The 13,394-nt window shown below is 40.4% G+C and overlaps 1 protein-coding gene across 1 annotated transcript in view; it reads right to left on the minus strand.

Moving 5' to 3' along the window:
• Positions 1–13,394, minus strand: part of ITGBL1 (integrin subunit beta like 1) — a 202,213-nt gene that overhangs the window by 98,238 nt on the left and 90,581 nt on the right. Inside the window, exons 4-6 of the mRNA XM_036090391.2 lie at positions 12,449–12,571; positions 9,080–9,220; positions 6,749–6,889 (exon numbers count right to left, since the gene is read on the minus strand). Coding sequence (XP_035946284.1) covers positions 6,749–6,889; positions 9,080–9,220; positions 12,449–12,571 — 405 coding nt within the window. The remainder of the gene's footprint in view (positions 1–6,748; positions 6,890–9,079; positions 9,221–12,448; positions 12,572–13,394) is intronic.

A 13,394-nucleotide genomic window follows, 5' to 3' on the forward strand; every position in this document is an offset into this window, starting at 1 on the left:
CTGTTTTCTATCGTACTGGTTTCCTCACTCGGTTTTTAATCTCTATGCTTTCCTCCCTAAAGTTATGCCTTTTTTCTATCTCTTCACTATTTCTGTGCTCTGATATAGTCACTAGGGGGAAAAGCAGCCTATGCGGTCCTACCCCTCTATTTCCTGTGTGTTTAGTGCAGCATCATGAACATTCTCAAGAATCAGTCCTATGAGTTTGTGCGTCACCTCTAGGCATTGCCAGCTCCCAGCACGGCTGGGAAGAACACATACAGTGTGTCCCTCACTTTTGCCACATGTGTGATGAGCCCTAACCTCCCGTGCCTTCTGCCTCAGCCTCAGCCTTCACCCCATCAAAGTCCCCTCGATAACCCCACTGTAGTCCATTGCTTAGGCACTGGAATAAATTAATGAGACCGTGTCACTGCTGTGATTGGCTGCAGAATGAAAGGTTTTGCCTCTAAATAGGAAAGTGTCACAGTGGGAGAATATTATTTAGGTCAGGATGGCCACCGATCCTCCTCAAATCACCTGCTTAGGAGTCTCTTCTACACTCTGCCCCCTGAAGTCAACATCCATTGAACAAGTTTGGTCTGAGGAAAGAAGGGTTATTAAAATATGAATGACCTAAGTCAACCATCTATAATGAATGAAATTGCTGAGAGTCAGTGAATGCATGGCAACCACTTTAAATGGTGATAGCAGGGATATATACTGTTTCTTAAGGGTTTTATTGTTTTGGGAAAGTAGAAATATCTAAATCAAATGTCCCAGTGAGAATCACAGAGAAGCAAATGTGAAAGTAATAAAGAAAGTTTAAATAATTCTAGTCTAATAGGATTAGGTTAAAACATAAACATAACTTTTAACTTTAAATTTTACTTTTACTTTCATGGTAACGAAGATTATAGCCTCCATCTTTCAATAACTCTAAATCACATGTTCAAGTATATTTCAGAACATTACAGATCTCACTTTAAATGAAACTGTACCTTTTCTATAAAATCCTTTATGATATTTCATCAGTGGAGTTAGGAAATCACTTAAAATGCATGGTATTGATATCAGATTGTGAAGCTGGCATTGAGCCTTTCAGGGAAGACAGGAAATCATAAAATGAAATTGCAATTTCTCTCCTGGAGTTACTAGTTTCTCAATTTCAGTATAAAAGTTATGCCAAAGAGGGAGAAAAGGGATCATTTTACAGGGATAAAATGAAGAAGATGAAAATGCTTGGTGTTGATACATAAAAAAGAGTTTAGAAATGGTAAGATCTGTTTAGCATGAAAATCTTTTCAACTGCCATAATATACTATAGCAAGTCTTTTCCAAACAAACAGTGAAAGATGCATAAAAGAAGAAATTAGGAGATCTGTGTCCTTAGTCTAAATACATCACTAGTCCACCTTTCTGGCCCTCATCTCATTTTATCTTTAAAATGACAGAATTAGAAGAAGTGAATTTTACCACACTGAAATTTCATACTTCCATGCTAGTTTGTCAGATAGATAGATAGATAGATAGATAGATAGATAGATATGGCCTCCAGGTGTTAATTTCATTGCTTCTAACAAGTATTCCTTCAAACTCTGTAGGCAGAGGATCAACAAATACAGAATGTTGTTGTTTCTCCCTGATAGGAAACATGTGAAGAATGCACATTAGAGAATAGCTTTCAGAAGACCTATGACCTGCATTAAACACACACACACACACACACAGCAATGGAAGAACAACATGGGGCCCACAGAGTGGGATCGCAGCCCAATCTGTACCACATGGGCAGGCAGTTGGCAACATGGCTAGACACCCAGTGGCACCATGGCCATGGCCATGCTGCACATACAGGAGCTTTAAAGGCTCTCAGGCCATTACAGGAGAGGGTGATGATACCAAAACTTATTTTTTCTTTGTAATCATTGTGCTCTTTGGAGCGAAGTCATCTCAGAAATATCAATCCAGGACGAATGTAGTTGCTCCATTCCAGACAAACATTCTTCTGCTGTAGAAGATATTCTTTCTTTTAAACTGATCAAAACTTCTCTTGAACTGGAATCTGACTTTTACAATTAGCTTCTTATGAAGTAAGATGAGGACCATTAATAGGAAAAGTTTGGGGGAACAAATTAGATCTAACTAGTACTTGTTATTTAAAAAAAAACAAACCCATTTGGTATATTTATTTGATTTTTCTTTCAAGACAATGCAAACTGAATGTACTTAATCATGTCCTTCAGTTTCTTTCCATAATGCTTTGGTAACACGCCATGATAAATTCCCCCACATAATATGGTCCTATCAAATGATTCCATTTTCCAAATTAGTGGAACGCTAAGCCAGGACTTTCTATTTACACCATTTTGATAGGCAGACCAATTTGAAAAATAAAGTTTAAGGTCACACTGTGGCATATTTTAGCAGTTATGGGTTTTGGGGAAATAGACCAGAGTATAAATAGCCATCAGGAATAAAAGTTATTTCAGGACCAGGAAGTAAACTCAGTGGAGCAGCTCATAGAACAGCAGTAACAAACAGAGCCGCTGGTACACTTCGGGAGGGTTGGTCATGCCCTGGTCATTGTAGTTACGCTCAAATTTTGTTAATAGCAATGTCTCTGAGGTGTTGTGTATGTACGTGTATCTGAGTGTGCACATGAATTATATATGTCTATGGATGAGTTGTCACACACACACACACACACAAAGTGGATGATGAACAACAAATAGGAATGAAAGAAGAAATAAATAAAACTGATTTATTTGGGAGCAGGGAGCAGGTTTTAAAATACTTGTGTCTTTTGTATCCATAATGTAATAGGCACAAATATTTATATTTTAGCACATTATTGAATAGATGAATGGACTCAGTGGGAATGAATGAAAACAATGAGAATGTCATTTAAAAGAGCAACTTCAACCAACTCACCGGGATATTTCCCTGGGACTCAAATAAGAAAAACCCTGAGGATGGCAAGAATGGGAGCGAAATATAAAGCTGCACTTCATCTGAGCCTTCTTAACATCCCAGCCTTGCATAAACCACTAGAGAACATTGACATAGTTGGGTCACTCCCGTCTCCTAACACAGAGGCACTAACATCCTCAGCAGTCAGCTGCGTGGCATCCTTCCCGTGGTGCAACTCAGACAGACAAGTAAGACAATTGTGAAGACTAATAAATCACTTAACAGAATGTCTAGAATTCGACAGGTTTCCTGAGAATGAAGAAATCCCAGAGATGGGTGGCCTGCCCCAGATCATAACGACATTCAGAGAAGCTTTGTTTTATAAGAATTGTGAGCATCCGGAGGACAGTTCTTCCTTACCAAAATAAAGTAAAATTGAAGAAGTTTGTTTGCATCACTTGGAGATCAAATCACATGAGTACTTAGGTTCTGTATCTGTTTCCAGGTGACACTTAATGGCTGTGTGAACTCTGTCAAGTTACTTCATTTTTCTGAACCTGTGTTTCCTCTCCTGTTAAAATGCAGATAATAATGTCTCCCCCTCTGAGTGAGGGTGAACATAAAATGGAACGAGGGGTGTGAAATGGGCTAAAAGAGTGGGGTCTTGTCTTGTTGTCTGAACCACAGCCTCTTGCTCCATCCCTTCTTCCCACTGCCAGGGGTCCGCCCCCACAGTGCGGAGACCACAAGTAAAGGGTTAAGCGTTCTTCTCTAAATTCTTCCCACAATAAACCTGACCTACCACAGCCATAACCACCCAACAGCTTCACTTTCCCTGAAATCTCCTAGAATAGGGAGGAATGGAAAATGTGAGAAAGAGGAAACTAGGGGCAGAAGGAAGAAGAGAAGGAAGAGATGAAGTGGAGAATTTCAGCTTCCAAGGAGGCCTCCTGTGGACCTTTACCTGCCCAACCTAGAGCGGTAACTCTGAGTCCAAATGACACGCAGTAGGAATTGTGAGCTTATAATAAAAGGATTGAAGTGTTAACTGAAGTTCATTGCCCGTCTTCACCCCATGAGCCCTCTCCCTCACCGTGAGACAGAACAGCATATGCGACCCTGAGTGGTCACTATTATGTAGCTATTCTGAATGTTTCAACCCCACTCCAAAATCAAGATCACAGGTTTATCAAGGAAGAATATACCCTATGTAAAACAAACAAACAAAAACCAAAACCAAAAACAGTGTATCAGAAAGTCACAAACTTATAATTTTTTTTATATAGCCTGATTATCTCCCTCATTTTCCCATTTAAAATTGTATGAATTCATGTTTTATCTCACAATCTTAAAATGGAATTCTTAAATGACATTTCCTGAACCCTGGTATAGTTTTAATTACCTATTCTCGGGCTCTAACTTCTCATGTTCAGCCCTGACCCTTCAGACTCACATATTCAACAGGCTGAAAAAAAAAAAAACAACAACTTTGGATTGCCATTGGTCCTTTAGGCTCAATATCTAGAAATGAATTTGCCAACTTCCTTCTATATTCCCTGTTTCGGTAAATGGCACCCAGACAACCAGACTGGAAACCTGTGAGTGTAGCACTTCGCTGCCTAAAACCATCATTAGCTCCCCATTACCTTTGGAATAGAGTCTGGTTCTGCAGCAAGGCAAAAAGACCTCTAGTTCTGTTTCTCGCCAGCTTTACCTTTTGTCACTCGTGCACTCTGGTGATAACTAAACTGATTCTAGTCCCCTGCACAGATCACACACTTCTATTCTCTTTGCCTAGGACGTGCCTCTTACCTCTTTTTACCTGCGGGCCTACCTTTTAGGTAAGAAGCCCACGCCCGACATTCTCTACACGGTTTACTTGTTCAGTTTGTTTGCTGCTCTGAGTCCCAATGGCATGTAAATTCCATCCGAGGAGGGATGTGATCTGTTGTGTTCGTTGCCATGTCCCCAGCATCAATGGCCGGAGGAGCAACAAATCCATGATTCTGCAAGTCTCCCATACCACAGTTTAATAAAATTTCATGTTTATGTGACAGTTTTGTCATTGTTGTTTTGTTTTGGTCTTGGGTTTTTGTTTTGTTTTGTTTTGTTTGTTTTGCTTGTTTTGCTCAACATTTATTGAGGGTAGAATCTATGAATTTTTGTATTTTTAGACCCTAATATCTTACGTAGACCCTAATATCTTATGTAGTGCCTCTAGCATAGTTGGCTCCTGATAAAGGTTTGTCCTAGTACACAAACATTTTTTCAGTAAAGAAAGAACCTTTATATTTCTTCGGATTCATAGACCTCGTTAACATTGTGCTCCTGTGATCCTGTGAGGCCTTGAGCAGTTTATGGAACTTTCCTGGGCCTCACTACCCCCGTTTGTAAAATGAGAAGAAACAGATTCCCCACCTCGTAGACTTTTACAAAAAAATAAATGCCACAATCTGGAAAGTGCTTAGCACGGTGTCTGGCACAGAGAGCCACCCGAGTTAGCGGCTGTCTCATTTCCATTGTGTCAATATGGCGATAATAACCCTCGTATATAATGAATAACAGAAAAGTCTGGAAAGGGCATCCCCTCAAGAGAAGGGTGTTCATGGAATGTTCAGGAAGTTCTCCCGAGCATGAGGGATGGTCAGGAGAGGGAAGCTCTTCTGCAGTGGGAAGTTTTAGCAGCCGGCTCCTCTCCGTGGGGCCAGAGAAGCTTCCACAGCTGCACAATCGTGATTAAACAGGGCAGCTCTTTATCTCCCTTTGCTGGCAAACCTTCAGGGACAGTGGAGTTTCCTATCTACTTACTCACCCATCAAGCGTCCAGCTTAAAAAGGTGTATATGCAGATGTCTCTGTCTCCTGGGTGGTCAAATATAACCGGACTGAAAATCCTAACTCCAGCTTTTGCTCAATGACACTTTTTCAGATAAATCTGACCACCTTCTTTTTCCCTTTCCACCCTGAGAGGTTCTGGCAGGGGGTGTTTTTCCTTTGCACTTAAAACTGCAAGCTCCCTAAAGCCGAAGATTGATCATGTTTGTCCCCTTCACTGCTGGAACCGAAAGCCAGGATGCTGTCCAGACCCTGGTAAACGGTATCTGCTCTATAAATGTTTATGGAACAAAATTTTGGGATCCACTTACTGATATCGAATCCTACACTAGTCTGCAGAATAATCTTAGGATATAAATTATGCCAAGGAATTAAGGCATGAAAATATCCAGGAGAACTGTGTTATGTGAAGCTGTGTAATACATGAGCATAGCTGTTCTCATGGTCCCCATCCTGGACGCCATCATTGGTCTGCTGGTTCTGTATGTTCAGAGCTGAGCAACAGATATCTGGAGGAGGTAGTTCTCCTTGGTGAGGAGTTAGACTAGTTTTAAGAAAGTGAGGCCCTTTCATCTCTGGTCTTTGCCAACATGTAAATTCTCTGAAGGTTTTCCAAGGTATTCACAGGAGCGCTGTGACTATCAAATGCTTTCCAATGCACAGATTCAGTTCATTCATTCATTTGTTCATCATTCATGCATTTATTTTGAGAGAGTGTGTGAGTGGGGGGGGGGGCGCTGAGGGAGAGGGAAAAAGAGAATCACAAGTAAGCGAAGTAAGCTCCACACCCACCACAGAGCCTGACACGGGGCTCGATCTCATGACCCTGAGATCATGACCTGAGCTGAAACCAAGACATGGATGCTTAACCGACTGAGCCACCCAGGGGCCCCCCAGGTTTGGATCTTTTACAGTTTCTGTGAGAATCAGAAAGAAGCTTGAAAATAAGAAACGAATATATATATATTTTATTTTATTTTTTATTTTTTAACTTAAAAACAGGAATGAGGAAAGCAATGTACCTGAACAGAAGTCATCGGAGTATCTGTCATAGACAGCCCTACAGTCCCTCTCATCACACTCACAGGTGTCCCCGTGAATATCTCCCCAGTCTCCGGTTGGGTCAACATCGTGGCAAGAACACTCACCACACACACAAGTACCTAAGTGAGAAAAAAAAAATTGTATAGGGTTTTAGTGAAGAAAAATCATGGAAGAAAGCATCTGACACATTGCTTTTTAAAATCTTTTGCTTATTGTGTATTTGGAAAATACATATATTGGAGAAAAAAAATTCTACCAAGGAAAAACACCATCTAAAGTGGACAGTAGAGATTCTTTAATAAACAAAAGTTAGTATCTGTGTCTATAATTGTGTGAGGTTGTGGGACGTGTCGTCAGCACGATTCTGGTTTCTCTCTAAAATAATATCAAAACAAGAACATGAGACAGAATCCTTGCCCTCAAGAAACTTGCCGTCTATTTGACAAAAAGAAAGCTAACGAAAGACTGTGGGGTCATGCACCGAAATGTAAAAGGCGGTTATATCTGAATGTTTAAAATGTATTTTAAAATATCCATATCTGTATTTTAAAAAACAAATACATGTGGCTCTCCTAATAGTATAATTGTTGTAGGGGCAGGGGGTGGGGATGGGTATGTGCTAAAGTGGGTCCAGCGTGAAAATGAATGAGCCATTTGGGCAATGCAGGACATGCTTCTGTCCCCGATGAGCTGTGTCTACCACAGAGGCTTTTTTGGCCTTGGAGATGGGCTAACAAGGAAGATGAGGTAGGTCCGTGCAGGGATTGGTATCTCTCTCCTGGCCCAGAAGCAATGATGGGGAGGAGTGCTAGAGGAAACATGGCCGGTACCTTCCGGGGGGAATAAAAGGACTCATGGCCGTGCTTCCCCGACTCAGACTCGCCTTCAGGAACCCCTGAGTCTCACTGCTAACCAGCCTCGTTCAGGCATGGTGCTTTCCTTTCTGCCCTTGGCGGATCTCCAAATCGGACCCCTCACGGGAAAGGGGAGGCAGGAGGTGAGACTGCAGAGAGGGGGCGAGTCATGTGTGTTTCTGAAGGACCTCTGTCTCTCAGAGCCCACCTGCTGCAGAACCCGGCCCTGCTCCACAGCCCAACCATTTCCACTTCGCTCCTCACTCCTGGCAACACCTAGCTGCTTGCTTCCCACGGGACACAGCACACGCTGCCATACCCTGACGGCATGATGGTGACCACTGACCCTACTGTATCATTAAAAAAGGACTCAGGCAGCAACACATCCTTATATGGTAAAGGAAAACATAACATGAATGAGTATTATGATCTATAGTCAGACCGATTCTGCATAAATTAGAGGACTTTTCTTTATGATTTTTGCTCCAAGTTCAGGCCTTTTGCTTTCCTTTCCCTGCATACAGAAATGTGGCCCATTTTCCTCTTCCATGTCAATGTTTTCTGCCAATTTTTCAAAAGATAGAATCAGTTGTGTGTTAAGGTTTTCCGTGGAAGCAGGATCTATTAAGAAGTACCATTCATTTATAGACATGAAAAAAAGAGTTTTCCAACTTTCTAGATTTTTATAATTTCATAGAAGGAAAAATGGTCACTTATTTATATCATCAGGTCGGCAAGGAACAGTCTTGTATGGTCCTCTTTTACTTACAGTACAGCTAATAAGGGAAAAAATGACAAGTATTTTCAAGGGTTTTTAAAAAGTGTTGAAAACTGATTTGATTTGATATCAACAGTTAATTCACGTTAAATTACATTTTAGCAATACTAATATATTCTTAAAGTTCACATCGGAGGTCAGCATCAATTTTCTATGGCTACCTGACACGTAGTTTCTGTATCTCTTCAATATCATTTTTATTACTGCAGATAAAAGTGAAGGCACTCCAGATCAATTCTGAATGACAACCAAGCCTTCGATTTACTCATAATGAAGACAAGAGAGTTTCTTGAATGCTCTCTAGATAATTCGATGCTCATGCTGGAGATGGTTCTGTTAGTGAAGAGACATTTAGCAGAAGTATCTACAAGAATTGCCTTTTAGCTGTCCTGTGCTATTTCTGGATGGCCGCCAAAGAAATGACAGTCCCTACGTTAACAACGGGTTCAGTGAAGCTTAAAGAACTATAGCAACTTTCTTATCCTTCTGCTTTTTTACTCAATCAAAAATGAGAGAGAAGACTGTTGGTATAGTATGGACTTACATCGAAGTCAAACACCATAAAAGACAACTTCCTCCCATACTGAAGGAAATCCAGAGAAAAGGAGTGTTAACAATTAAGAGCTTTGTTCCTCCCCCCCGCCCCAACTCCGTAGTAACGTGAATGAATGACACACCTCTGTTACTGCAGATTTTGCCATCTGGAGATGTGCATCTTCGCTTGCTCTCCCAGGGGGTGATATCACACTGGAATTCACATTTATCTCCATGCCAACCAGACCCGCAATAACAGTTTCCACAGTAACACTTTCCATGGCCTTTACCCAAAATGAATTTTATAGAGTGAGGGGGAAAAAAAAGCAACTTTTAAAAGCAAAATTAACTTTCTACCTCTTCATGATCATTTTTGCCTTTTGAAATAAAATATACCTGCTCGACAGTCCCTGTTTAAAATAATCAAGTTACAGATTTGCATATACCTATGTAATTATACACGCAAAGCAAGCCAAAGTGTCTTCTAACTTGTCCTAGCCAGGTAGCTGATTAAAATGAAAGAAATTTAAAGAAATGACATGAAAGACTGTGAAAGCCTTCCGATCTCAAAGGTACGGCATCCAAGTCAAATGTATGTAAGCATTCCTTCGGAGGGTATTTCTGGAATTAGTCATCCAAGTATTTCATTTGAAATCAACCACTGAGAAGCCAGGGGTACATATTTACTTGGATGCACAGTATTAATGACTGAACTATTTCTGAAACCAGGGGAAATATTTCATCTTTCCATTCAAATGTGTCCCACAGGCTGCTGTGTTCTACCACGAGGAAAAGAGGTTTTCCGTTAAATCAGTGTTTAGTCCTCCTTTGGGCCAATAAACTATCATGGACCCTTGGCCTCCCGATCAAATCCCCCTCCTATTTGTCAAGGGGACAGAAATGATAGGGAGGGGCGCCCCATCATTTTGTGTTCCGAAGCCACCACACCCCTCTGGCTCCTGCCTCTTATGAAACCTTACCCTGCTCATTTGTACCTACTTCCCAGCAACCCCTCATGAGCTGTAACATCCTGGCTTCCTGCACCCCTACTGAGCAATCCTTCTGGCTCCCAGAAGGTGGCAATTCTATGTGCCTCAAGTCACTTGCCACGTTTTCTCTCTAAATGAGCTGTAATTTGGATTTCCATGGAAAACCTCTTATTAACCTAACAGTCAATGATCATTTCTACAACAAAGTTTTCATTTTAATTTGTTCACATAGGCAAATGTAAGGGCTATCTCATGATTTCACCAGTGATAAAATATAAAGGCTATACGTTTTATTTATGAACTCAAAAACATCTCTCCTGTACCCACACAAAATACATCCTGGGGCTGTCTCCTCAGGAACTTACACTGGAAAACAGCTAGACAACTGTGTACTAAAACCTTTTCTAAAAGTCAATTTTTTTTGTAATTTTTTAAGACTTGATTAACTTTTTAAACCAGAATTTATTTCCTCTGAAATTTTAGGAAATTTATGTAAGGTGCTGCGTACGTAAGCATTACCATGACATTAACAAATAATCCCAAATCTACATTCTTCATACCCAAGTTCTTTGTATATTTATAAAACTCAAAATTGAATTAGGGTTTTACTAAAACATCACTGAGATACAGGTGAATAAGGAAAGAAGAATCATGTCAAACTACATTTGTATGTAGATAGGAAAAATTAAGCAGATATCCTCACAACCCAAATGAAAATATTGTTAACAAGCCACATGTGGATAATTGAGATAAAATACAAGCTTGGGACAATACACATTGCACACAATAAATATCCACTCTTTGCTTTGTATAAACCGATGGAGCGAGAAAATCTCCTTTTAAATTGTTCCACTGATGGGCCGTACAGTCACCTCTCAACAGACTGGTTTCATGCGAATGACATGTAGAAAGATCTACAATCCCAGCCAAAGTCACCCTCAGAGGAGTGCTGAAGTGTGTGGTCAGAGACTTTGCACCATGAAATTGCTTAAGCCTCAAACAAATGGAAATGGTTAGTGGCAAGGTTGGGAGTCAAACATTTCCTGTTGTGTTGCTTCAAGTTAAATGTTTACATTTACACATGCAAATAGACTTCGCTTTGGTGGTGTGCATCAGAACACACTGTCTCCAAGTGTGTTCCCTACCTCTTTTTTGGTCCATCATAATTGAAAATGAAACATCAGGAGGATAGATACATAATATTTGTAGGTGGATTTACCTAACTCTTCTAACTATTTTGGATTGAGTCCATTAACAGAATTGTCTGAGCAGCATCTAGCTTAGGTCATTGCCTTGAAAAATGTAACTTTTTGTATTTGTCTGTTTTATCTCGGTGGGTTGTACAGCAAGGAAACCAGAGGGAACCAAGCAGACCTAAAATAAGAGTATCTGGATGACCGCAAGAATTGAAGCTACAATTTGTTTTTGTAAACAGAGGGAGAGCTTGTCCTCCTAAGTTAGTGACACTTTCTCTATGGCTCTCTGGCTCCTCCTGCCCCGTTTGTCCCTGATCCCTCCAGGGAAAATTCTCTTCTGAAATCATCCATTCTGCATGCAGAATAGGATTCCATGCATTGGAATCTTGTCGGAGATAAATGAAATAAACAATTGCTTATTAATGGAGAGATGAGGCCAGCAGTAACCAGGCTGAAGCGTTTACATTTATGTAAACTGAAGAGATTCTCGCTGCTCTCTCCTTTCCTCTCCTGTGCTAGCCATGGGTGCAAATATAAACTCTGGGAACACGCTTGCAGGTAGGTAAGCAGAAGAGAAGGATACTCTGGGTGATGAGGAGGGGCTCTTCTCATGGAGCTCCAAACCCCAGGGCACTGATACAGCTCTCCATGGGCAGGGTCAAGGGCTCAGTCTTTGGTGTCCGACAGACAAGAGTCTAAATTCCAATACTATTGCTGGAATGACCCTGGGTGTACTACCCAACGAATGTGAAGAACTTATTACAGTCCTTGGCGCTAGGAAGTGTGGCACATGCAATAAATGCTTCAATAGAAAAATGGGTTGAGTAATGGTGTTAGAAATACCCTAGAAAGACAAAAAAGATCACGAAAAATGTTAATCTAAGTATGGGGTGGCAAGGGACAGATTCTAGGCTAGTGATCCTTTCGGCCTCCAGTGTCTCCAATGGGACATGAAACTATTTAAAGGCTTATGATTTAGAAAGGGAAAATAGAATGAAATTAACACATGCAATTGAGAGACTGGGAGAAAAGAGACAACATAAAAGTGCTGCACGAAGCAGGGAAGATGAAGTACCAGTAGGATCACTCTGGAACCACACAGTTGGTCGGTTGCTATAATGATCGGGCTCTCCCCTGGGAACAGTCTGATTTTGCATTTAAAAAGTACTAGTCTACCCTAAATGCCTTATATGAGGTGTTCTCCAAATAAACATAAATTCAGATTAAATGAGTAAACAGTGCAGGAATGTATAGAGTGACAAAAGTACAATAAAACAGGTGAAAAATCAAGGACTTTTACTAATTTCTACGAAGTTAGTATACCTACCTCCACATATTTCTTCTGTTTCATCGTCTATGCATTCTCTATCGTCACACTCACAAAATTTACCATAAACGAGGCCATTTCCATCTGGATTATCACACTTACACCTGCCACAGTGACATGTACCTAAACCATTTAAACAAAGCAAAAAGTATTTCTTAAGTGCATATAAATGATCATCGGTGATTTTTAAACTCTTTCAGAGACAGAAAAAACTCAAATCAATTTAATATTCCAATTATGTAATTCTGTGGGTAGGATGAGATAGATAACAACATTCTTACTTGATGATTATAGTACAGCAATTATATTTTATGGCACATAGCTATTATGATTGACCTCTAATAGTTTCATGAATGGAAATTTGACCTCCCCAAGTGCAGAGCTCCTTTATACATGGCCATCCAATCAATGCACGAATGACTATCTTGCAATTACACCTGGGTCTGAAGTGAACTAAAGCAGAAAATTCTAAGCTTTGTAAGGGAAGTAGCCTTGCTTATCTTCCTCACCAGTATTTATTCAATGCTTTGCACAATATTTGAGCATACTATTTATATAATAAATATTTGTGGAATTCATTATCAAATGCATAAATGAAAAACTTAGAATCTCCTAATAATTTCACCTCTACAGTGTTAAACTGATCCACACATCCTTATGACAATGGGACCAGAGCAGGTTTTCTCAGGTATAGTGTCCCGGGACCTCACCAAAACCTCAAGGAGGCTCACAGCGAGTGACACAGAGGCACTGGAGTCATCTGGTATACCATACGCCATAGACTCTGCCAACTTTGAGGATTTGACCACAACTCCTGAGAGTGATCTCACTGACAGTAAAACAGCACTCAAATGATATTGAGAAGTAGAATGTCCATTTAAGGAACCCTCTTCTCAATACTTATTTTTCCATTTTTAATCGATCATCATAGCAACCAACAAATATG

Source organism: Halichoerus grypus, chromosome 4 (genome assembly GCF_964656455.1).
Source record: "Halichoerus grypus chromosome 4, mHalGry1.hap1.1, whole genome shotgun sequence".
Classification (NCBI taxonomy): Eukaryota; Metazoa; Chordata; class Mammalia; order Carnivora; family Phocidae; genus Halichoerus; species Halichoerus grypus.